Source organism: Azolla caroliniana, unplaced genomic scaffold, assembly GCF_043228905.1.
Source record: "Azolla caroliniana isolate FFs.n. ecotype wild unplaced genomic scaffold, voAzoCaro1.0.p SCAF_2, whole genome shotgun sequence".
Classification (NCBI taxonomy): Eukaryota; Viridiplantae; Streptophyta; class Polypodiopsida; order Salviniales; family Salviniaceae; genus Azolla; species Azolla caroliniana.
The window spans coordinates 23493682-23517236 of NW_028230437.1; the positions used below are offsets into that span (position 1 = coordinate 23493682).

General features: G+C 36.9%; 1 protein-coding gene across 1 annotated transcript; it reads left to right on the forward strand.

Annotated features, from left to right (window-relative positions):
- Nucleotides 1-8822: 8822 nt before the first annotated feature.
- Nucleotides 8823-20183, forward strand: LOC147867686 (putative methyltransferase PMT23). Its single transcript, XM_087315468.1, has 8 exons — nt 8823-10016; nt 10091-10240; nt 10356-10626; nt 10885-10995; nt 11363-11537; nt 11715-11987; nt 12482-12676; nt 19660-20183. Exons 1-8 carry the CDS (start codon nt 9180-9182, stop codon nt 19871-19873), a joined length of 2226 nt encoding a protein of 741 aa, XP_087171594.1. The 5' UTR covers nt 8823-9179; the 3' UTR covers nt 19874-20183.
- Nucleotides 20184-23555: the final 3372 nt, after the last annotated feature.

Consider the following 23555-nt stretch of genomic DNA (forward strand, 5'->3'; position numbering starts at 1 on the left):
GAGTCTTATCCCTTTTTGCTTCTAGTTCTTGGCAGGAGTTCAACTCGTTTTCGGATGGATGACTTCCCTTTATCTTTTCCAATGATGCAAGATCAGGATGAAGCCAAGATGAATCATGAAGATCAACCGGCAGGCCATGTCGAACCTCAGAAGAATCATGCTGAATCCCTGATGGATCTTGCCGAGCCTGAGATGGATGCAAATGAACCCGAAACGTGTCCAGAGGAGCCTGAGATGTGTGGGAATGAACACCAGACAGGTCTTCGAGATGAACCCGAGACGGATTGTAGCAAAAAACACCCTTTATTAATCATTTGCAGTGTGGCATATATCTTGGATTGGTCGTGTTTTTCAAAATGAACAGTACTATGTATGCAAGAGAAAGCAAGTGTAGGGTTTTGTGATTCATATCCAAAGAGAAAGTAGGGGTTTGCGAATTGCAAACAAATGAGAATATGGGGCTTGAGTCTCATAAAATATGGAAAGTTTTGTAACCCACAGCAAATGCAGAAATGGAAAGCTAGGGTTTGTGTTCCATAACAAACAAACAAAAAAGCCAGAAGATACGGCTAGTGGTGATTCCTACGAAGGATAGGTTAGGGTTTGTTGATCCATCACGAACGCAAAGACCTGGGATTTGTGAATCTCTGCGCGAAGGAGAACCCGGGGGGGGGGGGGGGGGGGGGGATAAAGTAGGGTTTGTGAGAAAAAAGAACAGAGATTTTCTTAGGGTTTTTGGTTGGGTTCCTTTGAATAATTTGGAGTTGAAAGAAGCAAGCAAGTATGTAGATATGTATGTATGTATGGCGAATCAAACAGAGCTTTCATCATCTCTGCAGGCCTCAGAAGATGAAGAACCCCCAAGTTTTGACATAATTCCCAAAGTGCCCCTCCCCCATATCTCTCAAGTTTGTTTCTTCTTGTTACTTTTTGCTACTTCTTCTTCTTCCTCCTCCTCCTGAGTCCTAACTTTTGACATAATTCCTAATGTGCCCCTCCCCCACCCATGTCTCAAGTTTGTTACTTTTTGTTACTTCTTCTTCTTCTTCTTCTTCGTATTGGTTTACTCCCTGAGCATCCAGGACTCATCAAATTTGAGAGAGTCACCTCGGGTGAATCCCGTAGGTTGAATCCCGAGCAGCCGTTTCAGATTCGTCAACGTGATGGGGTGGTTTTAAAGTGTAATTGGTCGTGGGCCGTTGTGCCGGAAACCCGCTAAGATATCGGCAACATTCTCCCGGCTCACGATGCCCTTAGTTTTACACGGTTGGTCGTGGCAAACTAGGCATTGTCTAGGGGGTTGTGTCGGCCCTCCTCCTCGATTCTCTATAGAAGAAAAAATGTGTCCCATCGGAAATTTGTCACTAGCATTCTCAAGCCACATTGTCGTGAAGTTACACGTCACATCATGACACTGTCCCAAAGGCAACAACCTGTCAACCACCATTCATTACCCACCAAAGAAATGCTCTTGCAAAAAGGATGTTGGATGATATTTGCATCCTACAACCTGACACTTAACACTAGCATCCTATACCTCGAGTAATGTGCCACAAACTCGATATGTTCGCCACTAACATGACTTTATCTTCCAAACAACTTATGATAGATGTCATTGATCTGCACTGCAAAGATCAATCCTTTGTTATTGAATAAATCATATTTCCATGGTTCGTCCATTACCAACTTTGAAATCAAGGTTGCAAGATTAGGCAATGGAACTGATGCTCAAATATGATCATATCTAAGAGGTATACGACACATGGTTCGCATTGTCCTAGAGGTTATGATCTACCTACTTTACCCTATAGGCTATAATAACATTTTGCACGACTACTTTCCCAAACATCATCATTGGATTCAATTCAGCCAAGTCACATAGGGTTTGCGTCACACTTACTCAATTCGATGATGGTAGAGGCATCCCAAGCTTAGAGGTCATCATTTTCCCATAATGTGAATGCATTATCTACCCATCTATTTCAAAGTTAAGAAATTCCACTTGTCGAGGTTGCCACAATCATTTGATGCCCTTTCTCTTTTGTCAATTACATTCCAGTTTCCAACAACTTTAGCTTGGCTACGACTTTGTTTCACATTAAAGTATTTTCCTCGACTATGGCTTTTCTTTTCTTTTTCCAAAAAATCACTACTTCGCATTAGTTAGCAAACAAAATTACATCATAGAACTCTCAAAATTCCTCTCAACAGCCCTTACTCTGGCCTTCCTCGACTATGGCTTTTATTTTAAAAGTTATATATTTCACACCCCATTCTATTAGGTATTTGAGCCTTTCATAGGTCAATCTCTTGTTCATCGATATGAGTTATAGGAACATTTGGCATATTTTGATATTGTGTCAAATTCATGTCGTACTCGTGTCATTCTTTATGATAACCAGCCCAAGGTGTTTTCCCACCATGCTTTCTTTTTTAAAATCGTGGGATACGTTAGTTGTGGTTTTTCTCTCCATATTTTGAATAGTTTCCTACTTTCATGAAATGTTCTCTCTTTCATGTGATCACATTGTGGTGAGATTATTCTATTGTGATATATGCTTTTATTGTTGATTTTAAGCGTGCATATATTCCTTAAATGTCTTTATACTACCTTGGGCTCAAAGCAACTCGTGTGGAGAATGAATTGAGCATATTGCGATGTTGAACGTCATAATTAATGGGGTTCTAGTCGGAAAAAAACGATGTCTACACCCCTCTCACGCACGCCCGGAGATAGAAATGTCGTAAATAGAATGCCACTTTGCGATCGTCCGATCGATGCTTCTTCAAGGGTGAGAGCACCTACCAGGAAAATAAACGAAATTAATTTCTTTAGAATAGCAACATAAACTTACAATATTCAATCTTGAGAGAAAAGTACGGGAACTGAACAACTCAAAAAATCCCATTAGACCATGTTCTAATAACATATATTGGATGATAAAATGGAATACATTATTGACATTCGTGTGTGAAAGTTCATAATTGTAAATATAGTACAACTATGGTATATGCGCTTATTTTTAGTTGAGGATTTTGGTGAATATGAAAATGCTTCTCGCCCTAATTTTATAATTGCTTAAAATAATCGTCCATTGATACTAATTTTGTTTAAATTACCAGAAGCACTCCAGCATCTTTACAAACGTTGATTTTAGTATGACAACTAGATTGGGTCGCCACATTCTAGTTGCTCAAGCCGCCAGAGAACCGGCTACTGCGAAGGTCTGGCACACATTTCAAGTTCCTTCCACAATAATCACCAAGTTTTGGCAGAAAATCTGGAAACAACAACACGTGAGGCGTATTACCACGTTCCAATGGCTATTAATACATAAGTCCCTACCGGTGGGAGCATGGCAACATTGGAACCTTAGCTCTCCTAATTGTGTAGAGTGCCCACATGCAGTAGAATCCATACGACACGCTTTGTGGGACTACTGCCCAACACCCCATCGAATATGGCGGGGGGTTGGCTGCTTGTTGCAATTATGCCAGGTGCAAGGCTCAATCAAGTGGGGAAATATATGTTGGCTATCATGGCAGGCTGCAATTGGCAGATACGAGCATCAGGAGGAGGGGATGACTTTGGTGATAAAAGCACAAGTGGTCCTTTTCTCCTCAAGCGACAATGTCCAATCCAATCCTCTTAATGACAAATATCAAGAGGTGTTGGAATTGGTCAGCCCTATAACCCTTTGGATTCTATGGAAACAACGATGTAGGCGAGTTTTCTCCAACCAAACCGCACATCCAACAAGGTTATTGCAAGAGATATGGAGTGAAATTGTAACCACTCTGAAGAGCCAATATGATGGTCTTGAGGGCAGCTCCGAGGGAGTTGAAAGACAACGAATAGCCTTCATCCAACAATGGTCGTCCTCTCCCTTTCTTGAGTCAGGGGGCATCCACATAAGATGGAACTATCGTGTCCCTTCAGGGATTTGTACATAATCATCTTATTTTTAAAATTTTATAACTAATGGAAGGAGTTTTTTTTTGGAAAAAAGAAAGAAAGTATGACAACTTTAAGATTTACACAATGTCACTCAATTAATATAAATTTTGTGTTTCATAAAATAACTTCATTACAAGTTATTGTGTGACAAAAGTGATAAATATGATAAATGGTTGAGTCACCGACACCTTAATATATCCACCGACAACATGTTCTAATAACATATATCAAATGATAAAATCGAATACATTCTCGACATCCGCATGTGAATGTTTGTAATTGTAAATAAAGTACAACTATGGTATTTGTGCTTATTTTTAGTCGAGGATTTTGGTAAATATGAAAATGCTTCTCGCCCTAATTTTATAATTGCTTAAAATGATCGTCCAACGACACTAATTACCAGAAGCACTCCAACATCTTTACGAATGTTGATTTTAGTATGACAACTTTAAGATTTACACAATGTTTCCCAATGCCGCTCAAATAATATAATTTTTGTGTTTCATAAAATAACTTCATTACAAGTTATCGTGTGACAAACGTGATAAATACGATAAATGATTGATGCTAAATATATATGAGCTTTGTATATGTATCTCCAATTATTTTTGGGGTTGTCTCAATGTCAATTCGTTGATGTTGAAGGCGTAATGGTATCATTTAAAAAAAGAAGATTGAATGATGAACATGGCAATACTCTTTTATCACTATCTTATTTATTCGCTACCCATGTTATGGACTTTTTTGGGATCTCAATTAGTGAGTATGTGACAATAGGTGGCATAAAGTAACGTGGAAGTCGTTTCATTCTTCTACATATTGTTTATACCACCATGGTAACGTTTACCTCATTTGCTAAACCACCTTTTATTATTCGTTGGAGATATGAAATGGAAAGCCACAACCATGGAGTGAACTCTCAACATTTAAGCATGGGCTCTTGAGTGTTATGGCCAGAAAATTTCCAGATGCATGGATGACACATGAATGAATTTGAGCATATACAATAATTCTACACTATAAGAGGTGGTCGTAAGTACCTTTTCTCCCATCCAATAAGATGCCTTTCTTACTTGGGTGGACTTTCGAAAGGAAAGCTCATATTTGTCGAATACTTAATATAAACACAATGTGGTGGTTTCATCGCATGTAATTAATTCCATGCTAACAACCAACCTACACTCGGAGATTATCAAACATGGGGTGCCGATTTTCACTAGAACGCTCAATATCTAGGCCGAAAAATGCCATGTCAAGCCAGGTGGGACGAGCCTCAAAGCATGGTAGGTTGGACTCCCATTCTTAGCATCCAAAGCCTGAACAAACTCATTATTGCCCCCGTGATTCAGCATGCGAGAAAAGGAGATGTCAAGCCAGGTGGGACAAGGAGCTATTGGTCGACATCCAAAGCACGAGGGTTAGTTATATATCATTACTCGTGATCTAGTACCCTGATTTGGTATGTGAGCCATGTCTGAAACCTTCTCATGATCTCATCAAAGGCCAACCACAGAGGAGGAGGATAGAGCATCCATAGGAGCGTAATAGTACCATAGTATGAACCATATGCATCATACGTGCATTCACATTCGTGAATGTTTCAATCACCCGAGTATGGTAAACACCCTCAAAGTATGGTAAATACCATAGATTGACCCATGCGTGACATTCGTGGTATTCAACATCCGTAATATTCAAGAATACAAAATGACCCCAAGAATATTACAAAACCATTCGTTTATTTATTTATTATTTAAAAAACAAATATTTTTACATCTATTATATGAAAATATTATTAGTGTGAGGTCCCCTTATTAATGTCAAGAGAGTAAAAATGGGGAATTAATGAACCTTTTATTTATTAAAAATAAAACAAATACTTTTAACTTTTTCATCTATTATAAAAATATATTAGTGTGAGGTCCACTTTTTTATGTGAGATAAAAATATGAAATTTTATGGGATCCTTTTATTTATTTATTTATTTTTTGTTTTATTAAAAAATAAAACAAATACATTTAAGTTTTATCTCTATTATAAAAATATCATTAGTGTGAGGTCCCCTTTTAATGATAGATAAAAATATCAATTGTTTTAGGAGAGTAAAAAGTGGGGAATTAATGAACCTTTTATTTTTTATTTATTAAAAATAAAATAATTACTTTTAAGTTTTCCATCTATTATATTCTGGTGTGCACGTGCTCCTTTGTGCCACCCTTTTAGCACACCCTTTTTAGCATGCATGTACCTAAGCCAACCCACCCTTTTAGCACACTCTTTTTAGCACACATGTAGCTAAGCCAACCTAAATTGGTACTTTTGTATCAACAATAAATTGAGTAAGAAGTAAGAGCTAAGTAGGCTAGTTTTGATCTCTTATGTGCATTTCACATATTGGTGGAGATGCGGGGTACTAGTCCCCCACGTTCAAGCATCCGCCTCTTCCGCTTTGTAAGTATGCCATCATTCTCGCCACCATCAATCACTAGACCCACACTATATTGTTAGTCTCTAGTAGTAGTATCTCTTCCATTAGCACCGCCTTAGTTCACCAGTTAGGCCTCCCGACATCTACCGCTCCCTCTATCCAAATCCTTTTTGGTGATCACCAACATTTATACCACTCTCGCATGCAAGCCCGTCGCACCATCACCTTAGGCAATCTCACTTTCTCACGCCACTTTTATGTCTTGCCCCACCAACTCTTCCCCCTCACCTTAGGTTGTGATTGGTTCCTCAAACGTTGCGCTATAATTGATTTCATTGCCCACTAACTTCTTGTCCCACGAGCTCCCCTAATCCCCCTCCTACACGATAGCCCCCCTGTCCCCACCTCAGCCAAGTCCAGGTGGCCCTCACTCCACATGAGCGATTGATCTTTCCCCGATCCCCCTCCTACACGATAGTCCTCATGTCCCCCACCTTAGCCAAGTCCAGGTGACCCTCAATCCACAGGGAGCAATTGATCTTTCCCTGATCCCCCTCCTACACAATAGTCCTCGTGTCCCCCACATAAGCCAAGTCCAGGTGACCCTCAATCCACAGGAGCGATTGATCTTTCAAACAAATGGCCTCACCAAATGCCTCAACAAGACCCTCAAGCAAGAGATGGGCACATGAATCAACCCTTTTCAATCACTCTATGGGCGTGACCCTCGCTTCACAGTAGAATCAACCATTGACGTCCATTCCAACCCTACCAACATGGATAATTTCGCTTCTCCAACAGATGCTCCCCTCCTTCGACAAGCTAGCGCCAGAAACCTACAAATTGCACCACAACGTTAGAAGCACCAAGGGATTCGGTTCATTCACTGTAGTTCGTGCCATAAGATCCACCACGTACTTGCTCCGACGCAATTCCAACTGTCGATTCACCTCCTCTTATGTTGCCCACATCAAGCCCTATGCCACCCCAAGCCCAACTTCTGACCCCCGTTCCTTCCCCATGTCGTAAACCTCCTTGTTTCTCTCAGGGGGGAAATGTGGTGTGCATGTGTTCCTTTGTGCCACCCTTTTAGCACACCCTTTTCAGCAGACATGTAGCTAAGCCAACCTAGAAGGGGTACCTTTGTATCAACTATAAATTGAGTAAGGAGTAAGGTGCTAACTAGGCTGGTTTTGATCTCTTATGTGCATTTCACAATATAAAAATATTATTTTGTGTAAGTCTCATTTTTAATGTGAAGTTTAATATCCCCTTTTTATTGTGAAAGTCTCTTTGTTATATTATATATCTAAGAAACTAGAAAGTATGAACTTTTTTTTTTTTCTTATGAATATTTTTTCATGCATTCTTATGTGTATTTGTATGCATTCGTTTGGTAACCCTCACGAATGTGAATATGTCAATCTATGCCCCCCTCCATAACAATCGGCAACAGTTCGAACCGGGAAACCGTGGTTTAACGGTTTAAATGGTTCGGTTTGAACAGTTAGAAACCATGGTTTAATGGTTTTTTATTTTTTAAATTAAAAAAAATTGCTTTTATACAATCTTTTCATTTTTAATCGAAATTCTCACATTTTAGGAACATCTTTAAAATTGTATAAGTTTAAAATAATGAAATATATAAATTTAAAAAAAAAAAAGAAAAAAAGAAAAAGAAAAAAAAGACCTAAGTTCAAAACCGAAACAGAACCACAAAACTACAGTTTTAGTGGTTTAATGGTTTGAAAAATGTTAACGGTTCGGTTTAAACGTTTCATGGCTCGGTTCAGTTCAGTTCAGGTTTCAAAATGTTTTAACGGTTCAGTCTTGACCCTCTCAAACCGAACCGAACCGCTGCCGATTGTTATGGACCCCCCTCCATGTGCAGAACTATGAAAAGACATATGAAATTTATGTATATTATTGTCTCTTTTTGTTGTCTCCATCGAAGTAGCAGGGAAAAAAGTAATGGCTGCTTTTTGTTTTTTTACACGGAAATCGGGAAAGCCTGCAATTCAATTCAGTCTGTGGCTTCAGCCTCTCGAGCTGCTAACTCAAAAGCTATACATACATACATACATACATATGAGCTATGGGGATTCGATACCAATACTAAAAAAAAAATACAAAAAAGCAGAAAAACTTGAGAGCTTTTTTGATTTTTTTTAAAAACAATTTTCTCCTGCTCTCTCAGTTCAATCTACTAAACAGCTAAGTTTATTCTATCCTCACGTTTTTCCTTTATTTATTTATTATTTATTTTTTTGCTGTATTTGGGTTCTCTCTGCTTCTCATTGTTCTTCGTTTTGGTATCTTGTCTGTCTCTCACACTTTGTTTTCAGTTTTTTTTTTTTTTTCCCATTTTCTGTTTCCAGTTTCCTATTTGGTTCCCTTGATTTCTTCCATTTCTTCTTCTGTTTTTCCAAATCGAGCTCTCTGTTTTCTTCCTTTTTTTGATGGTTTTGAGTCGCTCTTGATTCCTGAAACTGTGTGTGACCGTCTCAATATATTTTGTTTGTTTTGACAATGCATTAAGTTGGGTTCCAATATATTCCAATCAAGGCCATGTGGATACGAAACGAACTATGAACTTTTTTTGTGAGTTGCAAAATATGACATTTCAATCAGAAAAGATATCCTTAACTTTCAATAAATTTGGCTTCCTTTTCATAACCAATTCGTCTTTGTAATGGAAACATACCCTTTTGCATAGAATTATTCTTTGAGGAACTATATTATTTGGAGCAGATATTCTCCGGATGTTTCTTTCATTAGAACATTGCCGGTATGTACAATATGTCTTTACCCAGGATTTTCAGACTAGAGAGGAAAGTGCCATCATCTGTAATCATTTTGGGAACTATTCTGGTGGTGTGCTTCCTGATAAGTGTCTGGTTTCAAGGCCCTTCTTTGGATTACGTTTCAGAAGAATCTAGGGCTCCTTTGAATGAAGATGCTTCAATTAAAGGAAACGGAAGGTCTGAGAATGGATTTCATTCTTATGATTCAGTAGAAAAGAATTCAGAGATCGATGACAAAATCCAATCTAAAGATGAATTCCAGAATGATGAAGAGGTCTCCACCCAATCTAGTACCAATGAATCCAGGGAGAGTAGTCAAAATAATGAAGTTTCCCGAGATACTAAGGATTTCCTTGAAGGTAAGGGAGATAAGGGTTCAGAGATTGAAAAACATGAAGAGTCCCACGATGATTTGCTAGAGCCAGCTGTTGCTGAATCGGAAATCACCATGGAAAGCAATGAAAAATCATTTAATTGGAGCACCCAAGTTATAGAGTCAAATGATGAGAAAAGAAAATCAAATTTAACTCAAGAGGATAAAAAAACTTTGGTGGTTACTGATGAATTTGACAACACCACGGAGACACATATGGGTGCTGGAGAACATATTGGTATTTACAAGTGGGAACTATGTACATGGCAAGGTGCCATGGACTATATACCCTGTCTTGATAATAAACAAGCAATCAAGAGACTCCCTTCTATAAGACGTTTTCAACATCGAGAAAGGCACTGCCCTTCTGCTGACAAATATCCTATGTGCCTTGTTCCTATTCCAAAGGGCTACAAAGTGCCGATATCATGGCCACGAAGTAAGGATGAGGTGAGAACTATGACATTTCTCGTTCCTTGCATATTCTGTTGTAACATTTCTATGACCACATTCAAATCTTACAGATTTGGTTGGATAATGTACCACATACAAAACTTGTTTCATATAAGAAGGATCAAAATTGGGTGAAGTTAGTTGGAGATAAGCTTGTTTTCCCAGGTGGTGGTACACAATTTAAACATGGAGCGTCGAAATACATAGATAGCATGGAAGAGGTGAGCTTTTATTTGTTTTTGTAGTAATATGGTTTTCTTCATTGACACGTTTTCAGTAACATCATTACCAATTGAACTGAAATCATATACCAATATATCTTGTGTATTGAACCAGCATGTTGCCGATGTAGCATGGGGCAAACATACTCGAGTAGTTCTTGACATTGGGTGTGGTGTAGCAAGTTTTGGGGCTTCCTTATTTGATAGAGATGTAATCACTATGTCATTTGCACCTAAGGATGAGCATGAAGCGCAGGTTCAGCTTGCCCTTGAACGCGGTATTCCGGCCATATCAGCTGTTATGGGGACACAACGACTCCCATTTCCAAGCAATGCCTTTGATCTGGCACATTGTGCAAGGTGTAGGATCCATTGGCATGGAGATGGTAAATATAAAATAAATCTAGGGCAGACCACACCAAAAACGTGCCTCCTAACTTGTTAGGCATTTACTAGAATACCCCCAAGTTTTCTAAATTCACTTGAATACCCTGTTATTGTAGTAGTCCTATGCTTTGTATGACCGCAGAGTATTTGGTACTCGCTCAAAATTTAGGGGTATTTTAGTGTTTTTTCCCTAGTAATCGATTTGAGGATTTCTATAAGAAGTACTAGTTTTTTTGAGGCTTTACTCTTTTTTGCAGGTGGTAAATGGCTTATTGAAGTAAACAGGGTTCTTCGGCCAGGAGGATACTTTGTATGGTCTGCTACTCCTGTTTATCAAAAGCATCCAGAAGATGTGGATTTTTGGAATGGTTCTACTTCTGTCCTCTTTGCAAGAGCATACATTGCTAGAAATTTATGGCCAATAGTAGATAGGGAATGATGCCAGATATAAGTTTTAATGCATCATTAAATATGAATTACATGCAGTGAGAAGGGAGCCAATAACTCAATAAATGTAAGAGCATTGAAACTAATCATTTAGTTGAATTTGAAGCACTATCAGCAACTCAATAGTTATGAGACTGATTGCATAATTTAATATTTAGCTTTGTTGATTCAATAGGAATGCAAACATGATAATTTTTTATTGGGAAATGTCGGGAAGAAGTAATGGATTCTGTAGACAAGGGTGAATACAAATTGATGTTTTTGTGTTGTGGATTCTTTTTATGACAGCAATGGTAGCGGTGACCAAGTCCATGTGTTGGAAGCTTATTGTGAAAGTGGTTGGGGTTTCATCTGGGGTTGGTTTTGCTGTATATCAAAAACCAACATCAAATTCATGCTATGAAACCCGATCTGTAAATGACACTCTTATATGCACTGATAACGAGAATTCAGATGCTGCATGGTATGCCGTTACATTTGATTGAAAACTATTAATTTATCTGTGATATATATTGCATGCATGGTATACCTTATATATGTGATTGAAATGGCATCTCATAGCAAGTTAGTGCATTCATTGATAATTTGAAACCAAGTGCGTGGGCTGGTAAAAACCTGTCTTAGCTCTTCTTTTTTGTAGGTATACACCTATGGAGAATTGCATGCAAAAAGTTCCAACTGAAATCGATGCCCATGGCTCGAGTTGGCCTCCACTCTGGCCAGAGCGACTAGAGTCAACACCTAGATGGCTTAAGACCTCGAAGAAAAGTCTGTTTGGAAAGCCAGCAGATGATGAAATGGTGATGGATACTGAACACTGGAGAAGAGTTGTTTCAAACTCCTACCTCACAGGTCTTGGCATTGATTGGGGACGCATCCGAAATGTGATGGATATGAATGCAAGATTTGGCGGGTAAGATTACTTTCATTGTTATAATTTTATTGTTATCAATGTCCCTTGTAAACTTTGATGTCCAAAATGTTTTAAGAGAGTGTATCTGAGATATTAGTGAGTTTCCATCTATATATCCAGTGATTTGTGCTGCATTGGGACATTGAGTTATTCTTAGTGCAAAAACACCAAAATACCCTTAACTTTTTAGATATTTACCAGAATACCCCTATGTTTTTGAAGTTTTACTGACAATCAACTTCTGCAGTAGAGTAAGTTTTGTGCTGCAGAGGGGTATTTTTGGTAATTTTGAAAACATAGGAGATTCTAGTAAATACTCAAGAGATTTATTAGTGTTTTTTTTTTGTGATAGTCACATCCAAATAATAGTGGAGAAATAGCTAAAGGAGTATACAATGTGCATATAGTTCGAATTAAATATTGCCTTGTTAATTTACTATTTGAATATGTTTATTATTATTATAAATGATGGCTGTGGCTAAACATAACAACAGGTTTGCGGCATCGTTACTAAGGACTTCAGCGTGGGTAATGAATGTTGTGCCAATTGATGAACCCGATACACTCCCTGTGATTTTTGATCGAGGATTGATTGGTATTTACCATGACTGGTGTGAATCTTTCAACACATATCCAAGAACTTATGATCTGCTTCATGCTGATCATATCTTTATGAGTCTTATGTCCAGGTATGCGTAATGCACCTTCTGTGCTTATGAACGTTTTAAGGTTTAGAATCTATTACAAGCTTATGTTTTACATGTGAATACTTCTGGATCGTATTGTTCTCATGTCTATTTACACACACACACACACACACACACACACACACACACACATTTAATCAACTTGGTTTGGAACATCTTGTCCAAATTGAGCTTCCTTGAATATAGGTTAGTTTGCGACAACATGTAGTATAGTTTTAGAACTATACTCTTAACAAGAGTCCAATAAATTCTCATTCAAGAAGTTTGTGGAATGGATGAATTAGAGAGACAAATTCAACTCTTGAAATATGCACAAGTCAGACTTTGAAGTTAAAAAGTGAGAGAAATGTTGAATCGAAAAAATTCTCCAAGTATAAATTCATTGATTTATATATAACCATGAAATTTGACTTTATCCTGAAACAAACATCCACTGTACAAAGGTCCAGTCACATGAATGTGTGAGATACAATGCAAAAGAATCCAAATATTTTTCATATGAAGGAACAAGTGCTTATTGGCAGTTGTGAGACTTTGCTTTATTCAATATTTCAATTGTCAAATATTCTGGCATGATGAGCAGAATAAGCATTGTGTTCAAGTATAATTTAGAAAAACATGTGTTCTATACACTTATCATCCCATGAGAGTTGTATTCAAGTATAATTTAGAAAACATGTGTGCTATAATTTATCCTCCCCTGACCCTGAGCTGGAATATGACTGATTGGACGAAATTTATTATTATGATCTTTACGGAACATAGAGGTCCAACACAAGTGTAAATACTTGGGATGCTCCCTTCCACAATCATGGAAGGTTCTTCAAATGTTTTGTTGGGTAAGGATTCTGGTTCTGGTTCTTTACTTAACTTCTTCATCTGAAGAATAATGGGCCATGCCATTTTTCTTCAATGTTGGTATCCCTTGATGCATTTGAATGAGAGAGACATAGATTGATATCTTTTTAATGACCGAAGACTGATTGCAATCTAATGATGAGACAGAGATAAAGAGAGAGAAAGAGAGAAGGAAAGAAGAAAGAAAGACATGTTAGCATCTTTTAAGAGGTCAAAATGGCCAATAAGACCAAACATGAGATTACATGTTAAAATGCTGTGTCATCTTTGAGAACAACAAACCAAACTAAACTAAACTATTCCAAATATTCCATTACCTTGCATAGTGGGCACTGGGCCAAACCATTGCTTAAAGAGCCAATGGTATTTCCCCCTTATTTCTTAAAAAACAGCACAATGACAAACATATTGTTGTTCAAATTCCATTCCTTGATGACGCAATTGGCAAAATTCTTTCTTCTAGAGGTATTCTGCATATCTGCCTACCCTCAATCTCTTAACTGATGTGAAGAAGTTTGCAATTGCTCTATCTCACTGCGTAGGACCTGATGGTGAATCCATCCTCCGATGTTTGTGAAAAGTGTCTTATGGTGGGCCATCTTCTTATCAAGAGATGTTATGAAGATGATTCATGCTATTTTGTTTTCCAACTTGATAATATCAGTTAGGATCAGTCTATTTGTTTCCACTTTTGTTCATGTTTAGGTGTAGACAATGCATGCTTTATTGGGGTGGGGGTAGTGCATTTATATTTATGCTATGTGACTCAAACCATTGTTGGGTGTCAGCGTACCAACAATGAATATCTCCATGTTCAACAAGTTGTTTTGATGACATTAGTGCTAACCTCGAAGTATCTTTGTTTAGGGAGCTCTCAAAGCCTTTGGATATTGGTCACTGGTTGGAATAATGCCTCAATAATTGATGGGGCAGCCCCCATCTCTGCTTGGATTATATCATGGGGCACTATTGCTTTGCTCCTTATCATGTGGGCAATTGTTGAGACTAAAGGTCTCTCTAATCTTTCTAGTTAATTTGCGTTGTTGAGACTTGATCCCGAGGTTTCTACTCATAGAGAAGAGTTGGTGTGACAAGTATATCGAATAGCCACAATTTAGTCTGTGGTCTTGGAACTGCAAATGTGTACATTGACTTTCAAGAGCACCAAGGGCAGCATATCCAAGAGAGAGTTGAGCACAAGCAGCCTCCTAAAGTGAGAACCAAGGCCCTTCGAATGGTACTCGTAGGTTTGTTTTGATCTTGTTACCCATGCTTGTGTGGTATTAAACACCATCATTTTAGTTTTATCTATGTTTACTGACAATCCTTTGTCTGTACAAAATACTTTGAAGGTATTTAAATGTCTATGTAGTCCTTTTGGAGTGTTGGAGATCATGGCAGTTATCATTAGCATATAGTAATGTTTGTAGCCTATACCTGCTAGGCACACTCCCCAAACACTAAATCTTTCTATGTAATGAGAGAGAGAGAAAGAAAGAAATCTTAATGTTTTTTAAGAGGCCAAAATGACCTATAAGACCAAACAATGTAAGCTTCTCAAGTAAGATTTATTGTACTTTTTGTCTTCAAAAGGTTTCTATCATAGGTCGATCTAGAATGGAGAGGGAGGGGGGAGGGCATGTGTGTTTGAAAAAGTGTTAAGGACATGATGCTAGCATGAGTGAGTTTGAGGAAGTGTCAAGGCCATGCTACCTCAAGGAGGGAGGGAGGGAGGGCATGTGTATTTGAAGAAGTGTTAAGGACATGATGCTAGCATGAGAGTGTTTGAGGAAGTGTCAAGGCCATGCTACCTCAAGGAGGGAGGGAGGGCATGCGTGTTTGAAGAAGTGTTAAGGATATGATGCTAGCATGTGTGAGTTTGAGGAAGTGTCGAGACCATGATGTTCTCATGCTACATCAATACTTAACTTACGTGAGCGAGTATTCCCATCTCTTAAATGATTTCATAATGTCAAGTATCAGCCAGATTAGAGGGTTTTGCTCTTATTAGTTTTTGTATCTTGCATCCTATGTTCCAACTTTGTTTTGGCAGTCTATAATCAGGCATATTCTTGACTTTTGTGATATACTTGTATATTCTTTGCATGGCTAGTACCTCTATGGGCTGAGCACCTATTTCAAATAGCATGACGGGATGGATGTTGAGGATGGGAGGGAGGGAGAGCATGTGTGTTTGAAGAAGTGTTAAGGACATGATGCTAACATGAGTGAGTTTGAGGAAGTGTCAAGGCCATGTTGCTCTGACGCTACCTTAATACTTAACTTACATGAGCGAGTTTGAAGAAGTCTTAAGGTTCTCTAACTCCAATTTTGACATTTTAGCATCTTGCCACTTCATCTTTAGTGCTTATAGTTATCTATCCTTGATGTTCACATACTTGATAGCATCACCTTTGAGCTCCAATAGATCCTTTATTCCCATCTCTTAAATGATTTCAAAATGTCAAGTATCAGCCAGATTAGAGGGTTTTGCCCTTATTAGTTTTTGTATCTTGCATCCTATGTTCCAACGTTGTTTTGGCAGTCTATAATCAGGCATATTCTTGACTTTTGTGATATACTTCTATGTTCTTTGCATGGCTAGTACCTCTATGGGCTGAGCACCTATTTCGAATAGCGATGGGATGGGATGTTGAGGATTTTACCCCCAATTGTCTATGTAAAAACAAAATTTGGATTTTCTCTATTACATTCCATGCACCAAGTGATATAGTGCCACCCCACATTTCCACTCCATAAAGCAACACATGGACAATCATAGCATTGAATAGCATCATTTTCACTTCCCATACCCGAGGATCACTTCGGTTGCATTGATTTTCAAACATATAACAACTATTCCAGTCTGTTTGAAGTCTAGTCAATGGAAATTTAACACCAAGATATTTGAAGCTTTGCACCACTTGTAGTGGCTCTCCGTGTATGTAAGAATGGGGTAGTCTCTTGCGTGTATTGCCTTTATTGCCATCATTTTTATTTTCTACATTAACAGTTAGCCCTCTGATTTGAACTCAGTGGTGCATACCTTGTAGAGTATATGAGAATAAAACAACATCCTTGGCATATAGGAGTATAAAAATAAGTTCATGCATTAGTATTAGGACATCCACTCCTTTGGAGGCCTGTTTAATATTTCTTCAAATTTATGCATACGCCAATGAGTGTGGGAGAGAGTGAACACCTGTGCTTGACCCCACGTTGCTAAAAAAGTACTTCGAGAAGTCACTATACATTTTCAATTGGAACCTTGCTCATATAATTGTGCTATAGCTGCTAGATACTCTAATGGCATTCTAATCTCTATTGTTCTTTCACTCCTTGATGTAGTGTCAAAGGCTTTCTTGAAGTGCACAAAACAACAATATAGCATTTCCGCTTGAAATCGACATTTGTTTATGATAACTCTTAGTGTAACCAAGTGATTGGCAATTGAATGTTTTGGTCTAAAACGTGCTTGACCAAATGATCATTTGTGATGATGTTCAGCCGATGAGCTCTTTTGTTCCATGTGCTATAAAACTTGGCCATAACGAAGGTAACCATGATAGTTCGATAGTTGGATACCGAATTTTCATCTCCTCTATGGATTGGTTTAATCCAATTCATGAGCCAATCTTCCTGAAAACTTACGGTCTATGATTGCTTGATGGCGTGGTCTATGATAGCTGGTATCGATTGACAAGCTTACGGTCTTGTCCATTTCAAGATCTTACTAGTCATTAAAGTTGCATCCACTGCTTTCCCATTAGATATCATTTTCCCCTTTATAGACATATTCAATAGATACATGCATTATATGGTATTTCAATTCTCAGTGTCATAGTCATTATCCCATTGTGCATGTAAAACTTAGGTATATATTGATCGACCTCTTCATTGGTGAATTTGCCTAGTATATCTTCATTGTACATGCTAACTTTGGTTGGAGTTAAAATATTCGTCTTTTCTTTTTTCTTGCATTTGATAGTATTGCCTTTTCTTTCCCTCATTGGTCGATCTCTTCATTGGTGAATTTGCTAGTATATCGTCGTTGTTGCCCTTGAGTTGTCTCCATGCTAACTTTGGTTGGAGTTAAAACATTTGTCTTTTCTTTTTTCTTGCATTTGATAGTATTGCCCTTTCTTTTCCCTCACCATTCTTTGATATTGATACAATGCTAGGGCTTTCTCTTTTTTATCTTTTGCAAGCTTGAACACTTGTATTCTTCATCAAACAAGCATATAGCATGGGAATCTAATCATTTGATGTCCACCTACATATGCACTAAAATATTGATACGCTACCTTGAGAATGACATCCTTCAATTGCTCTCAATTTTTTTTACCATCTTTATTAAGGGAGAGGTTCATAATGTAACTCCCAACCTCATTCACATATACATTAGCTTTTCCATTGGAAGCTCACATAATGTACCTCTTTTCCTTTTGTACTCTAATGCATTGGTCAATATGTGAGTTTTGGTTGCAATGTGTAAGTATAAAGGCTTGTGATCTGAGTTTGGTGACCTTGGGCCAATACTAAATGTATTCACTATGAATGCATCACAATCTTTCACCAATACATAGTCAACTCCACCTCCTAAGGCCAGAAGACATGTCAAAACATTTGTCATTTGAAAATGCAAGGGTACCACTGAGAATATGCAAGTTTATGCAATTTAAGCGTGTGTATGAGAATCCTACCATAATCCAACATAATACAATCTTCTGAGTCACGTGTCAAATCCTACACCATTACATTATCACAACTTCCACAGTCGGATAAGTTCCAACTCTAGCATTAAAATCTCCCACAAACAACACTTTTCCAATCTTCTCGTATGTAAGAATGTTAGCATATACATTGGAAAAAGGATCATCATGATCTAGCTCATGCAAATTATAGTAGTTGGACTCTCTATAAAGAATGTAGCAACATGCCAAATAAAGTTTGTCTTTACATAATGTTACTTCAACCCACATATCTTTGGGATTCATCATACTTACATTATACATACTGGTATGTAGTTTTCCAAGCCCTCATGATAAATACATGGCACTTGGGCTCCCCCAATATTACTTCTAATGCAGGGCCATCCCAAGTTTCAACCAGAAATGTAATATCCATTTGTGAGCTCAAATTTCAAAGATCAGGTGAGTTCACTGGGTGTAACTGACACAGACACACCTTTTTCTAGAGACAATAGACCAAAACACTGCCATGAGGTAAATTTTGATAACAGGTAGACCGTTAAGTAATGGATGTCATATACAATACCATATGCATTGGATGTCGATCAATACCACATGTCCATTGAGCATATGGGATGAGGTGCCTAATACTAATGTAAACCTAATATCTGACATATGTACGGTCCATAAAGGTGTGATAGGAAACCTAATGTAAACCAATATCTGGCATAATATGGGATGAGGTGTCAACCCTAATGTAACCTAACATCTAACGTTTTCCATAAAGCTGTGATAAGAAGAAAGGACAGAATTTTTAATAGTTAATAGGCCTTTTCTAGATCTAACTGATTCATGAAAATCTGTAATCAACATGGTGGATTATTGATGATATGTATTTCTTTAATCAATTTTCAATGACTTTAGCAAATAACTTATAAAGGTCTTCCCTATGTTTGAAATTGGCTGCCATTGGGTGGAGAAACTTAGTTTCAACCTTAGTTTTTTTACCGTGTTAAGCTGGTTGGAGGGAAAAAGAAAATCAGTTTTTATCATGAACATAAAAAATCAATTTGATAAAAACCTGAAGTTCACATAAACTTAAAGGTTTAGTAAGAAGATGTGAAAGTTTGGAACAAGTAGAAACTATTATTATGCCAAAAGAACATTAAATTAAGCCCACTATCTGATGTTCATTACAATAACAAACTAATAATGACTCATAATTAGGAGATTCTAGAATATTTTATTTCTCCTTGAAAAAACTCCCCTATCTTGTTGACAGTCCATGAAACTTAAATGGGTTTAGGGTTTCAATAAACTCTGATTTGGAACAAATTTCTCAACTTTCTATACTGGTTTATGCTCTCATAAAGTCTCTTTTTTAACTAACCATTGACAATGTGCATGTGTTTACAGGTGTCAACCCATGTTCACATTGTTGGAAATGGACCGAATTTTGAGGCCACAGGGTTGGATTATCATTCGTGAAAAATCGGACATCCTTCGGCACATACGAGCAATTTTTGGCTCTCTGCATTGGGAAGTCAGATTGGCTTACATCGAAGGAGAAGAGGAAATCATAGCGCTTCAAAAGACCTTTTGGAGACCCAAATCAAAGGAAAATATTTGATATGAGGACCACTTATATTGGTATTAACTCATGAGAGAGAGAGAGAGAGAGAAACTTTGGTACCTTCACTCGAGGCCTCTTTGGATGGACAAGTATAATAGCATTTCAACGTATGTATGTGACAAAAATGAAAAGTACCGAAAATCGGCATTAAAAAAGGACGTGTGCAATCCTCCTTAAATATTGTTGCAAAATATTCAAAGGTCGAAGTGGACTCTTTTGTGATGGTTCCAACTGATCGAACAAATGCGAAGGTTTTGGGATTAAGGCAGCATTGTGAATAAATGAAACAAGGAAATTAACTTCAGAATTGGAACTTGCGTTGTGTTTGTTATGCTGGAACCTGAGATACAATATAGTCCAAATTACAAAATTTTCATCATACGAAATTTGGTTGTGTTCGCTGTGCTAGAACTTGAAATATGATATAGTCCACACCTATGTTTCAAGGAACATTAATATGGGGGTAGATGTACATCACAAGATAATTGTTAGAATCTATTAAAACTTCATCTCATCCTTTTTATTGCTTTCTCACAGTTTCACATTATGTATCCAATGCTGAAGTTGAAAACAATGAGATAATTGACAGAGCTGACTCCTAAAATAATAAAATTTACAGAGAATTGCCTCTATACATAGTAGGATGGGCTTGGTTTAGTTTCAGTTCGGTTTGATTTCTTTGCCTTGAAATCAAACTGATTTGAACTGAGCTATTTATAGATAACAGAAATCAAACCAAACTGTTTAGACCCAAACCATTTAAGAAACTCTAAAACCATTTAAACTAAACAATTTAGGCCCAATCAATTTAAAAAATCATTAAACAAAAATATAAATTAAAATACTCAACCATTAGGGAAAAAAAGTTAACCAAAAACCAACAAATCAACTTAAACTTGAGTTTTAAAACCAAACAGTTTAATAATAATTGAACCAAACCAACTCATTTTAGCACATATGAAAACCAAATCAAGTCATTTAATTATATTTGAGCTAATAAACGGTTAAACCATGGCTTGACAATTTGGTTTGGTTTCAGCCAAAACCAAGCCCATCGCTAATGCATATCATGATAAACTTTAATGCAAACAATGCCAAGGTGTTTCTTAGGACAATAAGACTAAATGATTACTGGTGTAGCTTGCTTTAATGGAATCAAAGGGACATTGTTCTATTGAAGAAAGGACATGTCACAAATTTCTAATGGATTCCAAGGCACTAGTGAAGAAGTTCAAATCTAAATGCACTCAAATGTAGACACAAAAGCTAACCCACTAGTGAAAAAGCTCAAATCTAAATGCACATACATCATGGTATAGTAAACCAAGTAGGTTTAGGTCTCAATAAATGGATCCGATTCCATAAGGAAAACCCCAATGGATTCCAAAAGTATGGATAAACCCCAAATCCTAAATTTCTTTTTATGGTTAACACAATGGAATGTGTGTGTATGTATTGCGAATAGAAGTAATAATGTGGTTCATGTTAACACACAAACATGACTATTTGTTTGAACAAGTTGGCGCGTTCGTTTGAAGTGCTACGGATATATATATAAAGCTCAACATCATAAATCATACATAATTAGAAATAGTGACGATTATCCAAACAAGAAACATGAATGCAATGAACATAAATCTAAATAAATTTCAAACCTTTGAGTTCAAAATATGAAGCGTACATTTTACCATTGCATGTATTGTGTTGAATACTTCATTTCTATGTGGACTTAGTGGTAACTTATTGATGGACATGTAGAATCAAAGCTTTCACATTGTGCTCTAATGTCTTCTTACTTTTCAAGCATTTTACATAAAATGCAAGACACATTGAGTCCAATACCATTGGCCATCATTCTAACATTTGCATTCATCTTAGTGGCTTGTTCTTTCACTTTGAAATTTGTTCCCTACGCCTTTTACAATGATGAAAATAACGCTTCTCACAAGATCTTGAATGGGGTCTTCTATTGCTATTGTGACATGTTGATGAATCTCTAAGAATGTTTAGGTCTGTTTTCCTTCTTTGGTTATTTATTAACTGACTATAGAAACTTGTGGCCCTTAACTCCAATATTACTATTGAGTATTGAGTACTTTTCAAAGAGTTATATTGCACAAATATCAAAATGGAAACGTGATTCAAATCCAAACATTTATTAGACCAAAGTCATTGAGTTTACCATGAATCATCTAAATGCATGATTAGGAGGATTACAAACTATAATAGCAAAGATTCTATATTATCTGCACGATTCACGACTTTAATAAGTATTATTTATCTTTGTACAAATTTGGTGTAATGTTAAAAGGCAACATCTTCAGTGCTACACCTTTGCATATATGTGTTTGAACTTTGAAGTTTGGAAACTTAAAAGGCTCTTATGTAATGCATGTACAATGTGCTTTTGACCTGAATTCATTCCTAGGATGTCAAATTGATTGAAATTTGGCATCGACATGTCCACATATTTCTGCCTTAAAATGTTCAATTGATCAGATTTTGGTAAGATATGAAAGACAATTGCTTGTGAACCTAGCATTAAGTGGAAGAATTGTAGGGAAAACGGAAGACAATAAAGCATTATTGGCAAATTATTAACCTAGACTTTGACCTTGTTTTAAAAGTAATGTGTGGTTTACACCTTATTTATTCTGGGAAGGATTCTGATCTTCATTTTTATTTTTTGTTCTATTAACTTCCAAAAGTTCCTTTTTATTTATTCACTCTTCCTTTGTTTCATCCCTAATACTGATGTTTGAAAGCATTGAATTTAGTGTTTGAAAATTTCTTTGTACTTTCTTAATGATATATATGTATGTGTGTGTATGAGTCATATCATTATGACTTCTTCTAGATGATAGTTTGTCTTTATCGGTTTATCAACTCTAGATGACTAGCTCAAATTCTCTCAAAGAGTGGACAACCATATGTGATGTATTATGTTTCACAATGATGCCAATATTTTGTCTAAACTTAGATATCCCAAAGAGAAAAAACATTGTTAGATATGTGAGACAAGAAATGGTGTGTATTAAGCGTGTTCAATCATAACTCAAAAATGTTTTTCTTTATCTCATCTTGAAAAGTTATATGTCTAACCTCTTGAACTGATTTTCGTCAATCAATGTTTATTACCTAATGTGGACAAGAAGCTAGAGATGCTCCCCTTCCCAATTTCCAACTAATAAGTATAATCTAGATAATTTCATAATGTTGTTGTGAGCCATTATTGTAGTGGGAATGTGTTGATAACATTAAGATTAATTTATATTCCTTCTTTATGTCAACTTCCAATATTTTGTATCTAATTTCCTTTGGAATATTCAGAAGCAAACCAAACTTATAAGTTGTATAGGAAAATCTATCTTACTATTCCAATAATTTACTTGGAATGTTCCCGATAAGAGAAACTTTTATGGTGGTTCACTTCCATTGCGGCGACTTCCAAGGCTTGTGATTTCAACATATTCCATTTGACCTTTCAAATTGAAACCTTTTTACTAAATCGGAGTGCACATGCATCCAAATGATATATTTCCTCAACTAGCCGTATCTTTATGACAAAATAACCTTAGAAATATGCTTCTTGAAGTTTAACTCCTCTATGTTTTTCTATATTCAAATGAGGGAAACAAATCTTCACACTTTGCCCCTCGCAAAATATTTGCTTTTATAA

Bases quoted from the DNA above. Each gene is read 5' to 3' on its own strand.
- LOC147867686 (XM_087315468.1), top strand. From the start codon at position 9,180: ATGTACAATATGTCTTTACCCAGGATTTTCAGACTAGAGAGGAAAGTG. The intron at 10,241-10,355 runs GTGAGCTTTTAT...GTATTGAACCAG, and splicing joins ACATAGATAGCATGGAAGAG to CATGTTGCCGATGTAGCATG. The intron at 10,627-10,884 runs GTAAATATAAAA...TCTTTTTTGCAG, and splicing joins GATCCATTGGCATGGAGATG to GTGGTAAATGGCTTATTGAA.